General features: G+C 38.0%; 1 protein-coding gene across 7 annotated transcripts in view; it reads left to right on the top strand.

Annotated features, from left to right (window-relative positions):
* Positions 1-13,494, top strand: part of CSNK1G3 (casein kinase 1 gamma 3) — an 86,320-nt gene extending 72,826 nt beyond the window's left edge. For 2 of the 7 annotated variants that reach the window (XM_074166550.1, XM_074166548.1), the window contains 3 exons: positions 5,091-5,197; positions 5,563-5,586; positions 11,207-11,261. In XM_074166550.1, the coding sequence (XP_074022651.1) occupies positions 5,091-5,197; positions 5,563-5,586; positions 11,207-11,261 (186 nt within the window). Of the gene's footprint in view, positions 1-5,090; positions 5,198-5,562; positions 5,587-9,842; positions 9,935-11,206 lie in introns of those variants that run through there. The other 5 variants (XM_074166547.1, XM_074166545.1, XM_074166546.1 and 2 more) reach the window with 5 other exon arrangements.
* The last annotated feature ends 6,516 nt before the right edge of the window (positions 13,495-20,010 follow it).

The raw sequence follows: 20,010 nt of genomic DNA, 5'->3' as shown, positions 1-20,010 counted from the left end.
AATAGAAGCTTAACAAAATGAGTTAGTGATTCTTCACTTACATATTAAATTCAAGTAGACTGAATGTTGATATGTGTATGTTAATACATATTTTTATAGTCTTAGTATTGATATTCAAGTGGGAAACTTTTAGATCCTAAATGGTTTGTTCATTAATAGTAATCATTGCCTCATCCCTGGAAGTTCAAGACCGGGCTGGATGGGGCTTTAAGCAGCCTGGTCTAGTGAGAGGTGTCCCTGCCCGTGGCAGGGGGGTTGGAACTGGATGATCTTTAAGGTCCCTTCCAATCCAAACCATTCTATGATTCTGTGATTCTGGGTCTTGTATTAAGTTATCCTAGACGCCCTAGGCCTATGTTAGAGATATAAAAATGTGCTTAATAATGTATAATTTTACTTTGTAGTGTCAGTTCACATTTAAAGTTCAAATACTACTAGCAAATTGAGTTGTAAAGGGAAGACCTCCAGAAATAGTTCACATCCCTTCTTCCACTTTTCTCTATTTGGAGTGAGATTCAAAGGCTGTAGTACAGCAGTCTTTCTAGTTTGTGTAGCCTTATTGATGAGAGCCAACTTGTACCTCCCAGTAATTCATTCAGTAACTTCCTATATCTTTCTTTGCCTCAGCTCCCAAAAATGTCAGTTGTACAACACTGAATTGTTTCCTTCTGTGCATGAACTGCAAACTGCTTATGCACTCATAGAGACTGTACTAATCTGTTCACTACTTTTTTCACCACTCGCTAGCTTCCTCTTATCCTTCCTTTTTCTGTTTTCCCACTTGGAAATTCTTTGAAAGGAGGTTAGATTAAAAGATCGGTTTAAAGACTTCCCAGTGAAGTGCCATAGGTCTTGGAAGGTGCTCAGGAACTGCTTGAAACGTTAGATATTTGATGTAAATAGTTTTGAGTTGCAAGACACCTCTCCTTCAAGAAGTCAAGATAGCAACATTTTAGATTAAACAAACTTCCCTAAGCTTTTGTGAATTAAAAAGGTGGTGTGAACTTTTTTGATTCTTTTATCTTAACTGGAGGCTTTTTGAAGGTACAGCATAGCATTCTGTAGTATCACTAATGGATTGTTTAGGCATGAAGGCTGGTTTTATTTTTTTAAGAGTGGAGAGTTGAGTTAATGAGACTGATAATGAAACGATTATTTTCTATGTCTTTCTCAAATTTTTGCAATTACTTATTGTGATTATAAGCATGAAAACCAGGAAAATTTGTTTTGAGAGACTTTTGGACTGATTTTTGAACACAGCCAGTTAAAGATTAGTTTACACACTAATCCGAAACAAAGCATGGGGCTAGCCTGAAGATTTATTGTTACCATTTGGGGAATTAGCATTTAGGCTTAACTTGGTTGTTAAATGCCAGTTATAATAACACATTCTAAAAGACTATAAAACTAATCTGTTTCACAATTAATATATCTCATTACTAGGTAGTTGGTCTAGTATGTGACGCATATGTTTCTTTATATATGTGGTCTTCAAATAAAACTTTTAAAGAACTGATTAGATTTAAAGGACCTAAATTTCACCCAGGATAAATTCTGTTATCCGAAGGTGCTTAAAGTTGTTTTAGATTTTCAGTTTAGTGGTTAATCTCCCACTTGTATATAGGTGAGTAACTTCAGTTAATGCTTCAGTTAGTTGTAATTTGAAGCTTAGTTTAAAATACTCGTTTTCAGAAACCTAATTCTGTTACTATTCATGGAAAAATGTTCATTTACTTTTTGTTGACAGAATTTTTAGGTGCAAAGACATAACTTCACTATCCACATTTTTTCACTGCAATCATATAAAAATCTATTAAGAGATGAACAGTGCCTTGCATCTTTCATCAGACTACTGAGGAATTCCAGTCCAACTCCAGTCATAAGTAGAGAAATGAAATTAAAAGTTTCTCTTTAAGTACTGTTAGTTTAGTGTATTGGTTCTTCTCTCTCCTTTCCTAAAGTTTCAGCTTTTTATGTAGGTACACTATGATGAACCTTTTTTTATGCCTCTTTTGTGGTACAACCTGTCTACAGAATTTGGTGTACCACACCTTCAGTTCATAAACTGTCTTCCAGATGACTTATTATTGTTCAATTTTATGATATTCCTGTGTCTTTCTACATCTGTTTTGCTGATTTTAGAGATGTTTGGGATGTAGTCTGAGAGTGGGAAGTGCATTTCCACTGCATTGTCAGTCTTTTACCAAGTGCACTTCTTGGTCAGCTTGAAAAGTGTTTTACTGATGTCACAGGAAATTAACTTCTGGCATTGTAGGTTATTTTAGCAAGGTGCAGAATTTAGGACATTAGATCATACAGTTGTAGCCTTACTGAAGCAGTCCTGACTATCTCTTGTGCCTCTTTAAATTTATCTTTGTTAGTTTTTTTTTAAAGGTAAGTATTTTGCTCTGTTGCAGGTGTATCAATTCCTGATTCTTTAGCTTACTGAGACCGTTCCTAGACCAGTGTTCAGCAGTAGTAGATTCGAGTGAAAGTCAGGACGTCTGTGATTCTGGAGAAGCGTAACCAATGCTGGTTTTTTTACACTACCAATACCCTTTGGTTCACTTAGCTTTTAGAGTTCGCAACTCTTTCCAGAAAGAAGAACTTTGTTTTCCTCCCATCTAAACTAAGCCATGCAATAGGCAGTATTACTTTATTGTATTTGCTTCTGTATTTGGTGAAACGTGTCTGGTGTATGTATGTGGGAAGTACTGAGGTCTCTTTCTCCTTGATCTTCATCTCTCTGATAGAGTTCTACCAGAGCGAGGCAGGACAGCCTTCTGCAATCTGGTGTGAAGGTTTCTATGGAGTTTGTGTTGAAGCTCCCTAGAGACTACAGTCATCTTAAATTAATAAAAAAACACCTTAGGACAAGCGCTGTCTTGAAAAGAAGACTTTCTCACTAAAGGCAAGCAAGAAATGCTACTCAGTTTTGAAGTCAGTTTGAAGAATTTCAAGAAAAGAATCACCAAGCCGGCTGTTATAACTTCTCTGCTTTCTCTTTTTTAAGCATAATAAGCATGTTGGGAAACCCTGAAATAAGCTTTGTTCTTTGTTACCATATGGCATTGCGTTTACCAAGGCAGAAGATTGTTACTGCTCCTTTAAAGCTGAAGTCAGCTTAGATTGGTATAACTTTAATTGTGATTTAAAAAAAAAAAACAAAACACAAAGAAAAATCAGCACAACAAAACAAACAAACCAAAAAATCCCTTGTCATAAACCAGGAGGTATTTTGGTTTTATGAGTTGCTTGCGTTTTGTCAATTTAACAGTTGACAGGAGAGGTTCCAAGGAGACCAGAAGAGAGTTGTTGATAAAGGCTGATAGGAACCATCCATGAATCTTGCTTTTTGTAGGAAAAGAGAAGAAAATAGTTCTTGCAAATTCTTGTGCAAACTGTCACCTGTTCTTTACAACAGTCAGGAATGCTAAGATGTATGGGTTTGCTTCCCATCCAGAAAGGAGCATATTTCTGTTGTCTTGTTTCTTGATGTACCCTACCCTTACTTGAGTAAACTGAAGACAAAGGCTTCTGCTTCTGACCAACCATTGTTACTAGACCTTGAGCACAGGTCTGAGGACCTCTTTAGAAAAGTTCATTTTAAGTCTAGATCACGAAGCAGAAATCCTGAATGAGTAGGACTGCAGGCAAGGTTGACTACAATCTTAATTGGGTGGCATTGCTTTATATGAGTTAGCGCAGGCTGTTGTTGTGCTCAGTTATGTAGTTATGATTTGAATCCTCTGGATCCAAAACTCATTTGTTGGACAAGTTGAGTAATTTTTTTCTACTCTTACATTTTCAAGAACGGTCCTGTCTCATTTAGCAAGTACTTCCCATGCAAACACCATATGTTTCCGCTCTGCATATCACTATTACAATTGGAAATTTCACAAGAAGCAATGGAACTATCTGCACAGTAAAATATCTGATGAGATGGTTGAGATCATATGATTTCCCCTTACCAGTAAATATGGGTGATGATGACAACAAATATTAAGATACTTGTAAAAAAAAAAAAAAATCAACTTATCCAGGGTATATAGTTTAAGATGCCTGACCCACCATCTTATGATTGTTAAAGTACAATTCCTACATATTTCCATCACTGAATGTTTAGTGCTTCTGCCATCCCCAACAATATGAAACTAAGCCTAAGTTAGCTGGTGGAAACTCCACCAGCTTACCTGTCGTCATTGAAATTTAAGTCCAATCTCCCAGAAGTCCTCCAGTTATAGTGACCAAAATTAAGATAATTGTATTCTTGCAATCTCAGACATATTTCTATTTGAGTTGTTACTGGGCAGCAGGGTTGGGTTTTTTGCCAGTGGTTCCTATTTTAGTGAAAGAAGAAAACTCAGCCTCATGCTGGGTATATGGCATGGAAAATGGCTTAAATTCAGCAAACTTCTGAAGCTCTGTACTTGGTTACAATAGGAATGACAAAGCAAATCTCAGTAGGCAAGGCTATTACCTCTGGTTATAAATAGATGAGACGTAACTCTGCTACATTAAGAGTAGAACTTGGAAGGGTGAGGGGAATTAGTAATACTATGATGATGACATGCCTTCCCTCTGCTTTCTTCTACTTTAATCTCTGACCTTCAGGAACAGCTGGCAAGAATCTTGAACTATGGACTACTATTGGTCCACTTTCCTGTATCTGATATTTTACAGATGTTTTCTGCAGGCTCTTATATTATTTGGCCAGAACAATATTTTTGTGCTATGTTTGGTCAAGCATTTGCTGCTACTTTGTAGCTAGTAAACCTGTTCATACTTTAATGGGTCAGATATCTGGTCAGAGCAGCTGGCAGCACTATGCATTTGTCTATATCCAGTTAACCATCTTCGTGGCAGATTCTGTGAGGTGAATAAGGGAGAGGCCTCTGGAATAGCTCCATTTGTCATGCAGGAAAGATGACAAACTGAGAGAATTTGGGGTTCCTTTGGTTTAAAGTCAAAACAAACATTCACAGAGAATTAACAAAAATTACTGATTTTTGAAGATGCATTGTAACTTTAGGAATTGACAAATGTATGTCTGGCACTAGCATAATTTCAGGTATTTCTGGTGATTTCAGGTAGTAAGCTCAACAAATGGAGAACTGAACACAGATGACCCAACTGCAGGCCGTTCAAATGCACCTATCACAGCTCCTGCAGAAGTAGAAGTAATGGATGAAACTAAGTATGTCCATCTTTTTATATTCTTTGGATCTTGTGTGCTCAGCTGCTTCAAAAATCTTCTTGTACAGTTATTCAAAAAAGTCTAAACTGAATAGCCACTGGTGAGGGGCAAAACTGTAGTGCTAAACTTAATTTTGGCTTTAAATATTAAATAATAGACTTTCTATAGCTTGTGCTTTTTAGGCTAAGCCCTCTAACACATTTCTCTATACTAGAAAAGTGCATGTATTCTTGATATTTCAACTAATTTTGATATACTCATTTAAGGATAGTGCTCTGACTGTCAAAAGTTATGTGTGAAAGATGTAAAATTCTTACTCTGTGTGGTATTCTGATTCTCTTTTTCCCTCACTTTCTTCTGTATAGCTGCCAGAAAGTGTTGAACATGTGGTGAGTTCTACAGCACATGCAGGCAGAAATAGCCCCAGGGGCTTTGTTCCTGTTATTTGCTTTATAACTAATTTCAGAGAACTTTAAAATAACAAGTCCATTTGGAAATCACAAAACATATTTTAATGTTGGTCAGCAATTAACTGTTCATACAAACAGCCAACTTCAGGAGCTATTTTGCCTGCTTCAAATCTTGCTTGCTTTCAAGTTGTGTAGTCTGTGGTGTACTTTATTTAATCCTTTTTAGTGGGTAGTAGAATATTTTTTTTTTCTTATCTGCTATCCTGTTTTAGAGGGGAAAATGTTGGTTTTAGATGTTGTAGCATTCAGCTAGTATTTTATCATCTAGAAAATAACTCACTTATATGAACAAGTAACAAATACTACCAAATGTTTGAACTTTGCCTGTTATCTCTGTAAGATAAGTATTTATTAGACTATTACTCTTTGACTAACTAGTTACTAAAACATAATTTCAGGGTTCCTTAAAGTTACAGTGTAACGAATGGGGAAAATATTAAGGTCTGTTAATATGGGTTGGGCAATTAATGCATATATATTTGAGTATTAAAGTCAGACTTGCAAAGTAGTACAGAAAAATATTCTTGATAGCTAAAGGCAGTATAACTTTCAACATGTTTTCTTTTATAATTGTGTCCGGAATAGGGTTTTACAAGGGTATGGATCTAGTTTATCCTAAAATAGAGGCACTCAAGGATGAAGGATTCATTGTAAGCAGGATAATCCAGTTAAGCATTCCTTAACAGCAGTAAGTTTTGAAGGGCCCATTTTCCTAACTTTTAAATAAGAGGAAATTTCTCGGAGTACAGTTTTTCTTTGAAGTGATTGTTCTGCAGGTTCTGGTATGTAAGATTCACATGCATGTGTAGTTAAAAATTGTGACTGGAGGTGTCTGTTGTGCCACACTTGTTCACTAGCTTTCTCAGATGAGTTCTTTACCTGCCATCTTTGCAGAGTACTGTATTATTATTTTTCTGGCAAGAATTAATTTTTCTTATCTATATGTTTAAAACAAACAGAAAAGATTCCAAAGAGCAAGGATATTGATAGGCTGCACATTGAGAAATTCCCTATCCTCTCCCTTTGGATAAGCGCAGTGATAACCTTCCTTATGCTGAGCTTATGTACACACACAGGAAAAGATTACATTTCTGTGAAGTTTTGAGTAGTGCTTAGCACAACTAAACCTATGCTTAGTTATCTACAGAAAGTAAGAGACTTCTGAGAAGCTAAGTTGCTGCAGCTGCTTTGAAAATGTAAAAGTTAATTTCTTCTGATACAAATAATTGACGGAAAAATATGCTATCCTTTTTTGCCTAGTCTTTACTGGTTTTATTACAGAAAAAAAATCTAGTCTCAATATCCTACTCTTTAGATTAATCTTCTTTTTCAATATGAAACATATAAATTAGTTTTCCAGTGCTGTCTATTTAAACCAGTTTCCTCAGTATTTTTTGCAGGGTAAAAGTTTTTTTTTATATTTTGGCAGTAATTAAAGCAACACAAATGCACACATCTCCACCCTCACTCCCTCCCCAGCATTGCTATCAGACATCAATGTATAAGGTATACATCTCTTATGAGTAACAATACTTTAGAAGGGTTAGGTAATATTCCATTTTAAAATGATAGTTACAAGGTTATTGTCAAAAGGTATTGAGATGCTTAAACATCCATGTATAGATTTTTACACTGCTGAAAAGTGTAAGGAAATGCAAGTATTGGTATCTTTCATGTCTGTGATACAGACATTTTTGGTTTTAAGGAGACATTATTTTATCAAAGACTCTCAATTTCTACCTCTTTCATAATCTTTTCTCTATCTGAAAATATGAACAAAGTTAAACTCTTGCTGATATCTTCTGTTTGTAACATTTCCTCATGCTCTAAGGAGACAAACTTGAATATTTTTTAGAAACATTTCATTCTTTGTTCTAGATCTTTTCATAGTTTTAGAAGCTTAGCATTACTATCTATTGATTTACAAGACTGAGGAAAGGGTGTCCTATTATGTGATTCTAACTATCAACACAGATTTTTTTTTTTAGCTGAATATTAAATCTTCTGTTCCCATTTTAGTAGGATGCTGTAAATCAGAAAGGATAAGGATTTTTTTCAGTAGGCGTTTTATTGTTTTCGGACATCATCCAACATTTCCGTTGTTTGATATGTTTATGTATGCACATCCAGTATATATTGTAAATTTTACGCCTTGTCACCTTCATGCTCGTCAGGTGTTGCTGTGCAGCAGGCATGATTTTGCAGTGGGTGTTGGGTTTTGTTTTTTTTTTTTTTGTTGGGGTGTTGGGTTTTTGTTGAATTTTTTTGTTGTGTTGTGGGTTTTTTTGTTTCAGGGTCTTTTGGGGGCTTGGGTTTTTTTTGGTTTGGTGGTTTATGTTTTTTAGAAAAGTAGCTTTCACCTGTATTTCATTTGTTAATTACTGGGGTTGTAAAGCAGAGAGAAAACTAACTATTTTTGGTTAACTAGTCAATGTTTTGCCCTTGCACTTGTAGATCTTATCTTCTATGGATACTGTTCTAGTTATCACCAGAAATTAGCCTTTCTTTCCTTAACTCTTTGCTAGCCATCAGAACAGCTGCTTCTATGAAGCATATGTAATTTGTATTACCAAAAGACTCTGCCTCCAGAGGACAGAGAAGGGCAAACAGGAAAAGATGATATGGGCTATCTTTTTTACATCTTGCATTCTTCTTGCTACTTTAAACACCTGTTAATAATCTTGCAGTAAAGTGCTGCCACATGCTAGATGACAAGTATAAAAACACAGCTATCTAAACACAAATGAGAACTGAACATGCTTTAGCATGCTGTGCCAGGGGACTGCTCAAATTGTAAAGGGAAGAGTAATTAACAGAAAAAAGGTATGATAATGTTTGAAGCAGGACAAGAAATGTTTGTAACCATAATACTGAGATTGCTACAGGAAAAGTTTTTTCTCCAGTTTCATAAATTGGTATTAAGCTCCCTGCTATAAAAATGTTTTATATCCTACAGAGAAAGAGGTTAGGAGTCATTAAATGCTTTCATTAAAAAGAAAAAAAGTTGCTCTCCTAGAATGGGAAATTTTCAAAGCATATCTGTTCTTCTGCATTTTGCATGCGTATTGAATAATATGATAAATTTGTGGTTTAATACTCATTAATAATGCCCCTATCTGTAGCTTTAAAATTATGGCTTCAAACAATCTAATATATATAAAAGTGATAATGACACCCTCTAGTGACAGTATTCTTAAGAACATGTCTGCATTTCTATTACAGATTATACTTTTCAGGAGATTATGCGCCATGGTTACATTTCTTTCATAAAATTTATTATCAGGCAGTGTAGTCTGACCTGATTTATTCCCATTTAAATGTGCGTATATTCTTACAATTTAAAAAAAAAAAGATGTTAATAGAAATTATAGTCTTTGTAACAGTATTACGCAAACTCCAGAAGACCAGGAGATTAAAAAAGCAGTGCTTCATGTTGGTTAAAGATAGAACTTTATGCAGTTCCCAACTGCATGATGCCCTTCTCTGACTGACAGAGAAGCGGCAAACTAAATAGGCTATGGAGAAGGAGGAAAGGACAGTACAAGATTTGCAGCAAGGACGGGTTAAAATTTTCTGAAATTTTAAGAAGAAAGCATGAAAACCTAAAATGGCCTTGACTTAGAGGATTCAAGCAATCCTAAACATTTAAAAATTGTGATCTGCTGTTCCTTGAGACATACTCCATATAAGCAAAACATAGTTAAAGGGTGAAGAGTTAAAATTCTAGATTTTCTAGAATATAAATTCAATCTTCCACATTTTGATCTTCCTGCAGTTACTTATATAACCAATGTTCCATATATGCTAAAATTACGAATCAAGACAATGTATATGCATATATCAAATACTTGGGAAGAGATTGGGGTGAAAGAAGGATTATACTAAATTGGACCCCATACATCTGCATATAAATTCCAAGCTTAAGTGATAATGGATGTTAGTGGTTATAGACAGATGCTAAGAAAAAGGGTTAGTTAGGGGGGAGTTTTAGTTGCAGTTGGTGGCTACTAGCCTTCAAAAACAATTATGCCTCTTTTAGGAGTACTTTAAAGTTAATAAATACATTATGATATTTCTGCTAGCTGTAAAAATATTTATCTGTGTAGTTTTCCCCTGATGAATTTTAATTTCGGGCTTCCTCTCCATCAATAACCAATGTTTTTTTCTGCTGAAAGTTATGTAACTCTCAGAGCAGCTCTGGTCTGCCTCTGCCCACTGCTACTTTTTCAGTGACTGAGCGACAGGGTGCCCTTGGATATTTTGGAAGGTAACTTTTGTCTCCGCTTACTTTGGATGTTGTTATCACACCTTGTAGAACCTTATTTTTAGACCCTTATTCTCCCTGGTTTTCAAGTGCTTTCCCCATTTTCCTATATTCCAAACTAAATCAGCAGGATTTCTTTTGAATCTTAGTGACATAAAATGCTTGGTGAACTTACGGACTTACTGATAGGCTATTGATGCAGTACATTTATGTTTTCACTTCTGTTGTACTTCATAGTTTAAGAAAGAGCTCTTGAGTATATAGCACTGTAAACGCTATACTCAGTAACCAAACTGCAGAACTCCATGGGGCAAGCTCTGTTAAGGCAGACAGCTTGTATATTCATTCTTAATTGCAAATTGTGAATACTTTATTAGTGGAAGCTTTAATTTTAAAGGTAGTAGTCAGGAACTGGGAGTTGCTTAAAATAAGGCTGATGTTACATGCAAATGAAAACATTTTCTTTGTGTATTTGTTGCTTTCCTCTTTAGTTTGTTTTCAAAAATACCTACTGGACTTCTGTCTTACCTATTTCTAACTCCCTCCAATTCCTTTTCCTTTTACAGTGTTTTCTCAGTTACTTTAAGATTGTCTCTATTTGTGAAGTGAATTCACAGTATTTGTCAATTTTAGTTTCCTTCATGTAGTATACAATAAAGCAGAAGAAAGAGTATCAGTATACTTCAATATACTTTGCTGTGATTTTTCACTGTAGTAGTGTCATCACAGCACTGAATCAGGACATTATTATGTTGTTCATGAATATTTTATTCTAAAATAATTTGGGGAAGTTTTTTCCAAGTTCTAGTTGACAAATGAGGCTCAAATTGTTTTCTTGTATTAGCAACAGCAGTGTCTTAAATACACAGTTCAGGTGACACAATCAAGTGATACATAAAGTTCAAGCTTGTTTGGCATATTACCAGTTAATATGAAAGAATACTTAGGTAATGGAACAATCTTTTTTCTTATAAGTACATTTTTAAAGTCAGCCTATAATGCCCATGCTTTTGATACTCTCACACAAAACTCTAAACTTATTAGGTTTTTGTTACAACTTTTTTCATTTGATACTTTTTTCCAAGAAAAGGTGAAACATGCCAAAAATATCTGTGCTTCAGTTTCTTTCACTAATAAATCAATCACCTGCAATAGAGCTTAATGTGTTCCTTGTGGTGCTGGCTGTACCTGAGCTACACACTTCAAGTAAAACAAATACAGTGAACAGAGTGTTTGGTTTTCTGATTTCTTTTTATATCATATGTAATTCTGCAGGTGCTGCTGTCTTTTCAAACGGAGGACAAAGAAAACCATTCAGCGCAACAAATGACTAGAAGCAAGCAGAACACGGGAAATTGCTTATTTGTTCAACTCCTGTCTTGTGAACTTAAAACCCCAGCACCTCTGTAATGACCACACGTTTTCCAAGGATTCCCTTCAAAATAATGTCATGCCCGTGTGCTTTGATTTGGTTCTCCTGCAACCATCTTTTGTTTCTTTAATTCATCTATTCTGAAAGCTTTAAGGTTTTGTTGAATATGAGTGCTTTTTGAGCATCAACAAATGGACCAATGAAATGGTACAAATGAACAGTACCTTCAGCAAAACTAAACTTAAAAAGTATTTCTTCTGTCCTAGGAAGTACTAGCAGTGTCTTAGCTGAAGACAGCTGCCATAAACCTGGTTATTTGAGTTCGTAACAGCATATCAAAAGCAGTTTTCTTCAAGAATGCAGAAAAGAAATAAAGATGCACAACCGTATAGAAAAATAATAAAATTTCTTTTCTGACACCTGCGTTGATTTTTTTTTTTCTTTCCTCCCAGTATTACTGGTGATACTGTAGTCAAATTGTATCAGCATTAAACCTTGTATGTGTTTCTGTTGTACAGTCACTGTCTAGAGATACGGAGGAAGCGGATTTAAGTGTTGACAGTTGTCTAAATGCTGGAAATATTAATGAACAGAAAGTTTATCCAGTAGCTTCTGGGTTTGAAAACCGACTTTTGTTATACCTACAATGGAATTGCAGTACAGAAGAAATGACAGGAGTGTTTGTACAAAGAATACAGACATTTGCAAAATTTAAGTTGTGCTTCCAGTAATGTTAGTGAGTGGATCTTCAAAAGTGGATCTACAGAGGAATTATAAAACAAGAATTAAATGTGAATCTGGTTAAAGTGGAATAAGTATTAAACCTATGTGTTCACTGAGGTAACTGATGATTGACCTCTTAAACTTGAAAATATGGGTGTGCCATGTAATGTTAGAGATCTGTTTGTAAATTATTTTACTCTTTAATTTAGAAAACAAATGCAATGGAAGCAAGTTAGACTTCTCCCTTATGTGGGTACTAGCCCATAGTACCTAAAACTTCCCAAGATTTTTTTTTTCCTGGAAATTCTTGCCTTTCAGTGCAGTGAGAAGAGTAGGATGGCGAGGATGTGTCAGGTACTTCCCCACAGTCCAACAAAGTGCCTGCAATGTGAACAAACCAGCAGTTCTGCAGATAAGGCAGCCCATTTTATATTTTCATCTTCAGAAAATATGTACTTATTTTAAAGCCATAGTGACAGAAGTGCGCTTTTGTCATGTTTAGCTGCCAGTTATTGAAGAAGGGGTGTGAAAGATGGAAGTGACTAGACAGATCCAATGACCAAAACTCAAATTATCTCAATTTTTTTTATAATTCTTCTAGAGCTAATTAGTATTTCTTATCCACACATGCCTTTTGGCATACATATTTATTTTTTGATTTGTTTTGTCATAGCATTTAAAATGTATTTTAAAATAAATGCACACCTTTGAATTAATTATTGCATTTACAAGGACTTTAATTATATTTTGTAATTTATTTTTCCTTAACAGCCAAAAGTGTATTTCATTGTTTGGATTATGTGCTCATATGTATACTTTGTCACTATTACTGTTCATGATCTTAAGTTTTTGTTTTAAAAAAACATAAATTTGGCCTACAAAAACATACTGTGTAACAGATCATAGGTTCCCACTCCACCAGTTTGTGATTTTGATTATCTCAAACTCATTACTACTGTGTTTTTCTTTGAGCTGAAAAAGTTACTTGACCATTCTCATATGAAAACACATCCTTCTTTGTAGTACTTGACCAAATTTGTTGCTTTGTAAGGTGTGTAAGTCCATATGGTATATGTATTTCTGACACACCTGATTAGTTTGATTCTCAAAGGCTTTTGACCTGTGCAGTGTTTGTATGATCTGAGCTCCATACACATAACAAGTGTGTATATTATGGACTTAAAATATTTGGATATATAAGAGCTGTCTATTTGCTGAAATGACCAGTATCTAGGCACTTGCTTTTCAGCAATATCTAAGTGCTTGATTTTAATGCTGAAAAAGGGTTTCTTCCAGCAAAGTGGTCAGTACTAATGCTGGTATGTTCAGGTTATGCCAATATGATTTGCATTTATAACCGTTTTTTTCCTGCTAAACTAATGAAGTCAACATTGGATGGATGTCTAAAAATTAAATACATCCCTGTTTAAATGTAAGACAAAAAATAAAGATAGTTTTCTAAAACTTGCCTCTTTTTCTCCCTTTCCTCCAGTCTTGGATGAAATAATGGAAGGAATTTTAAGAATTGCTGAACAGTGTTAATCTGCTTGGATGGTAAGGAATCTGAAAGCATGTTACTTGGAATGCTACATCAACATTGCAGTTATAGTTATGTTTGCTTAATTAACAGGTGTTATTGTTTTAGGCTTTAATACACCTAATGATAACAATGGAGTGAAGAGACTTCAATGCACATGTTTCTAGCCAGGAAATCTACTCAGGATCTCTGTGGATTAGTCTGTGCTGTCTGTGCCACGTAGAATAAAAGCTGTTACGGATACTGTGATGTGCAATAAATGCATCTTTGATTTTGCCAGGTAGGTGTCTAGAAAAGAAAGATTTACAGTTAGTTTTTCAGTCACAGCCTTTTGTTCCGTGGAGGTGACTGTTCCTAGCTGTAGAGCATTTGATGTGATATAAAAAAGGGCATATTTACTTGAGAACAATGTTAGTAGGCAAAAATGGTTGCTAGACTTCTGGTTAAAGTTCCTAGCACTTTGCTTCATAAACAGATGTTTTCATTTGCCTGTGCTGTTATAGATTTACAGAACTGCTGCAAGTAAAAATTTTTTTTTTTATTCATGCTTTCTTTTTATTGACACTAAAGTTTTCCTCAGTATTTCTTTTTGAGACTTGGAATTCTAAGACCTGAGTGCTTAAAACTACACCCCCATTTATTCTTCAGTAGCTTTTTAGGAGCTTTTAGGAGCTTTTTTGAAGGATGTTTCAGACATGAAGATTAGAGAATCAGTTATGTCAGAATTAATCCACTGTTTGGCTTCATTGATTGTTTTATCAAATTAAACAGTATATTTTCTGAGAATATTTTCCTCTTTGTCAGGATGAGTGATAGTAACTGAGGTGGAATAGTTTTAAGGATGTATTCCATTCTCAGATGCTAAATTTTTATTTTGCTTGTAGAATGAGCTTTTCCATGTCTTATTGGCACATCTGTTTTGACCTTACTCAAAATACAAATTTGCTGAACATCTGTGGGGTTTCCTGTGGTGATGTATAATATGGGATATTTAAGATAATTACATAGGTCTTAAGACAACTTGCCTCTGAAATATTATCTTCTTGTCACTAAAAGCTGAATGTAAAAGAACTGGGTTTTTATATAAAAAAAAAAAAAGAACAAAACTCAGCTCACCAACTTCATCGACTATGTCATGGTTTAACCACAGCCGGCAGCAAAGCACCACCCAGGCGCTTGCTCACTCCCCCTCAGCTGGGATGGAGGAGAGAATCAGAAGAGTAAAAGTGAGGAAACGCATGGGTTGAGATAAAGACAATTTAATAAGTAGAACAAAAGCACACAAGCAAAGCAAAACAAGGAATTCACTCACTCCTTCCCATTGCAGGCAGGTGTTGAGCCATCTCCAGGAAAGCAGGGCTCCATCATGTGTAATGGTTACTTGGGAAGAAAAATACCATCACTTCAAATGTCCCTCCCTTCCTCCTCCAGGTTTATATGCTGAGCATGATGTTGTCACATGGCATGGGATATCCCTTTGGTCAGCTGGGCACTGCTGTCCCAGCTGTGTCCCCTCCCAGCTTCTTGTGTACCCCCAGCCTGCTTGGTGGTGGGAGAAGTAGAAAAGGCCTTGACTCTGTGTGAGCACTGCTCAGCAATAGCTAAAACATCTCTATACTACCCACACTGTTTTCAGCACAAATCCAAAACATGGAACCATACTAGCTACTAAGAAGAAAATTAACTCTATCCCAGCCAAAACCAGCACAGACTAGTTTGAGATGTAAGTTATTTTTCAGACTACGCTTCTATTTTCTTGTGTACTGAAGAGCACTTGAGTGTTCTCTGGAAGACTTGTTGGGTGATGTGGTGCTTGGAGGCCATGTCAAGATGGCGTTTTTGCAGTTGAGACAAGGGGGAGCCCTCGTGAAAACAAGCATAACCCCATCTTTGCAGCTCAATGCAGGGTTGCAGCTGGGAAAGGGGCTGGAGAGCCAGGAGGGTTGGGTAGTTGCCCAAGCCTAGTCTGGGTCAAGGTGTCTCAGCAGCCATAGTGCAAGGCATGTTCAGTTGCTGCTTCCTGGCCACTCACACCAGCCTAGGGATGCTCTAAGAGCTGCCTTCAGCACCTGGTGCTCCACACACCCATGTTTCTTCCCATTCAGGTCTGCTTAGGTACTTGCATGGTGCAGCAGGTGCTTGCCCCACTTTCTGCTCCAGACTCCCAGCTCTGCTCAGAGATGCTTCCCTCCTGTGCCACTTGCAGCTTGTGGGAGAGTAGAGAGGGAAACGAGGAGGCCTCCCCATGACTCTCTGTCCTGGCACGCTCAAGATGGTGTTTGTGCAATGGGGACAAGTGGAAGCTCCCACAAACAGGAGCCTGGCCCCATTTTTGCAGATCAGTGCAAGGTGGCAGTTGGCAAAGGGGCTGGCCTGCATTTTCAGGCTGCATTTTCATTCCAAGGACCAAGATCTCAGCTGGGTCTACAGCATGAAGCTTTGATGCAGTGGCATGTGCTGTTTGTTACTTGAAGTGTCTCATTGAGACATTTCACATGCCAGAGGCGCTGGCTGTCCTCTCCTGTAGAAGCCCGGGCCATTGCTTGGGAAGGTGACTGCAGGGGTGCGAGGCAGGACAGGGTCCCGCTTGAGAGCCTGCTTGAGCAAGAGTTGTGATGGGGAGTGTTGGGTCTGCAGCCAGTGCCCCCAGCCTGCTGAGTTTGTGGGGTGGCTCCTCCTCTGGACATTGCTTGGCTTTGGCCATGATGCCCTGAATAGCCTTCTGGCCTCCTGCATTTCCCTCTGGGTTCTCCAGCTTTGTGCAGAAATGCATTTCCCAAGCAGCGTGGGTCAACGGAGATCAAAATCTCTGCCCGGTTCCTCCCCACTTCTCTAGCCTAAGAAGGACTCTGATTTCAGTAGCACTCCTTCTGTCCTGGGCAGTCCCTATACCCAGGTGGTGCTCACAAATTGCAGCAGTCTCTCCATGGCTGCTCTGTAGGAGCAACTGGGACTAAAGCACTAAGTGCATTTTGCAAACAATACAAACAGGAGATACGGAAAAACCCCACATTTCTTTGAATGGATTCCTATGATTTTATTTTATATTTAAAATTCAGGAAGTAAATTAAAAAAGTTAATTTTCTGTCAGCCTTCTGAGTCAACGCTCTCTCCACTGGATCAAGTGTTTTTTTCTGTAAAAGACAGGTTTGATGTCGAACCAGTGAGAATCAGCACTTCTGTTCCCTTCAGCATTTGGATTAGTCCCTGGCAGCTTTATGAAACCCTGGCCTAAATATTTGAACAATAAAGATAAGAAAAACTAAGCTTTTTGACCCTCTGGGCAGAGCTAAGAAGGGTCTAGAGTAGCAGAGCTAGCAGAGTAAGGAGCATCTCCTCCAAGTACAGGAGCATTCCTGAAGGTCTGGCCCAGGCAGATGCAAGTCAGAAATCAGCTGGCCTTTGCTGTTAGCCTGCAGTGCTGTTCAGCTTAGCTTGGGAAAGAAGGGCTGTGTCTGGGGGCTGAGGAAATGTGCATGGCCAAGCCAAGAGGACACAGCTAGGCACAGATTTGTAGCAGCTAGTGCAACACTAACTAGTATAAGATCTGTATTAAAATAATAGCTACTGCTGAGAACTAGTGCAGGTTATCAGTGCCTGCTGTATTAACTTTACTGAGGGTCTTCATGCAAACATGACTGGCTAGAAGGAATATTGAGGAACAAGGCTTTGGCTGTGGTCTGCAAGAACATGCCTTCTCTGTCCATCTTTCTTGCAAGCTTAGAAACGCTTTTCATCCTTTATAGGTGCTAAACATGTGAAGTATTAGTAGTTGGAAATTCCTTACTGAGAGGCACCAAAGTACCCATTTGCCATCCAGACAACTTCTTTAGGGAAGCTGGCTGTCTACCAGGAGGACCTCGCCTTCACAATGTCACTGAGAGGCTGCTGAGCCTGGTGAACCCTACAGGTTACCATCACTCCTACTATTCCATGTAGGCTCCAATGATACTGTGTTGAGGCAAGTTAGAACCATCAATCCCTTGGAGCATGTTAAAAGGCTCAGGAGGAGAGGTGGTCTTGTTTATCCTCCCAGTCAGAGGAAGGGGTTCAGGAAGGAGGAGACAAATTGGATAGATGAATGCCTACCTGTGTGGCAGGTGCTGTCCTCAGGGTTTTGGGTTCTATAATCTCTTGATTCCCATGTGTAAGAAATCAGGTGCAGAAGGCAGGAGACCAGCACAGCTCAGGAAGAACCTCTTGGTCAAACTAAAATGTAAGAAGGAAATGTGCAGGCAGTGAAACCAGACACATATATCCTGGGAAGAATATAGGGACCCTGCCTGGGTGTGCAGGGACGGGATGAGGAAAGCTAAGGCACAGTTGGAGATGAATTTAGCAAGAAATGCAAAGAAGAAGAAAAAGAGTAAGTGCTTTTACAAGTACATTGGCCAGAAAAGTAAGATTAAAGAAAATGTACAGAGGGAGCAGCCCTGCAGAGAAAGACACGAGGGTCCTGGTGGATGACAAATTGGGCATGAGCTGGCAATGTGCACTTGTGGGTCAGAAAGCCAGTCATATCCTATGCTGCTTAACAAGAAGGGTGGGCAGCAGGTCAAGAGAGGGTGATTCTCTCTCTCTACTCTGCTTTTGTGAGACACCACCTGAACTGCATCCAGCCCAGGGGCTCCCAGTACAAGGAGGACATAGACCTAATAGAGTGGAGTCAGAGGAGGGCCACAGAAATGATCAGAGGGCTAGAACACGTCTGCTATGAAGAAAAGGTGAAAGCTGGGGCTGTTCAGCTCTGGGGACACCTTATTGCAGCCTTTCAGTACTTAAAGAGGGTTTATAAGAAAGACAGAGAGAGGCTTCTCACCAGAGTGTCTAGTGACAGCTGTCGTGGTTTCGGCCAAATTTACCAAAACCAGACCGACAGATGGCCCTTCCCTCCCCCTTCCCCCCCAAAAGAGGAGAGAGGAAGAGATGAGGAGATTTAGAAGTTTAAAATGAACTAAACTACTTTAATGAAGAATTAATATTAAAATAAAACAAAACAAAAAAAAGAAAATAATGAAATAGATACAATATATACAAAACCGTGTCAAGCTCCCGGGATGACAGTCACGTCACCGGCAGGCACTGGGGAAGTCCCAGACTGGACTCAGCGACGAATGGGAACTGGATTCCAGCTCTGGAGTCAGGAACACACGGATCAGGATCAAAGGCAGATGAACAGACAGAGTCCTCTTCGGACGTCAGCCATCGAAGAAAGAGAGTTGACCCCTTGATCCCTCAGCCTTTATACTGAGCATGGGGCAGATGGGATGGAATACCCCAGTTGGTCAGGTTTGGGTCACCTGTCCTGTCTGCTCCTCCCCACTGATGTGACCCCTTTACATTTTTCCATTTCCGACCCCCTAAGGGGGCAAATAACGAAATGGGCTGACCTTGGTTGTTATAGCAATAAGTATAAGCAAGGGCCTCCCTGCATACCATTCCTTGGCATGGAGCACAAACATTGGTCTTATCATTCTGAGAACGAGCAGTTTTCTCCACAATATGCCGTTCATTTCAGAGAGTTAGAGGAGGCCTAGCTAGGATGTAAAGTTACAGAACAGAAAATTGGTTCGGTTTTACTTCAAACCAGGACACAGCACAAGGGGCAAGCATTGTAAACAGAGAGAGGGCAGATTTAGATTGGCTATAGGGAAGATGATTTTTATGATGAGGGTGGTGAGCCACTGGAAGAGGCTGCCCAGGGAAATTGTGGATGCCCCATCTTTGGAAGTGTTCAAGGTCGGGTTGGATGGGGCTTTGAGCAACCTGGTCTAGTGAAAGATGTCCCTGCGTTTGATGGGGGAGGTGGACTAGATAATTATTTAAGGTTCCTTCTAACCCAAACCATTCTATGGTTCTATGAAAGTTAAGGCTTGAACTTCTGTTTCACAGCTGATGGTACTTCAGAGTCTGTGCTGCTGGGATTCTTCCTTTCCAGTTTGCAATAAAAGTTAGTTAGATCTTCCAGAAAAAGAAATGGAAAACTCCAGTCTGAATCCTGCAGTGTTTATATTGATGATAAACTAATTTTAGACATCGTGTTTTCAGATATCTTATAGTTATTCTTTTACAAGCTATATATGTCTTTTATATTTCTTTTCTTGATGCTTTTATCTTTTGTGTCTTTTGTTGCTTTAGTTTACCTTTTAAGAATATATGCTATAACTTTTGAAAGAATTGCAATAGCTATTGAGAAAGACTATTTTGACATAAAAATGACAGGTAAGATTTCAGATTTTGTAAAAGCCATATTGTTTTACAAAACAATTACCAACTGCCTTTTAGAAAAACAGCTGCCAATTTTGAGGAAACTGTCAATATGCCAGATAGTTCCTCTTAGCATATGTATTAACATGGGGTGAAATTTGCTGTACATATGGGCAATGCAAAGCTTTTTCTTTAGTGTCATGGAGGCCAGATTCATGCCGTGTCTCATTGTACTACGAG

Source organism: Numenius arquata, chromosome Z (genome assembly GCF_964106895.1).
Source record: "Numenius arquata chromosome Z, bNumArq3.hap1.1, whole genome shotgun sequence".
NCBI lineage: Eukaryota > Metazoa > Chordata > Aves > Charadriiformes > Scolopacidae > Numenius > Numenius arquata.
The sequence above is the reverse complement of the archived record's forward strand: the minus strand, read 5'-3'. Positions and strand labels throughout refer to the sequence as shown.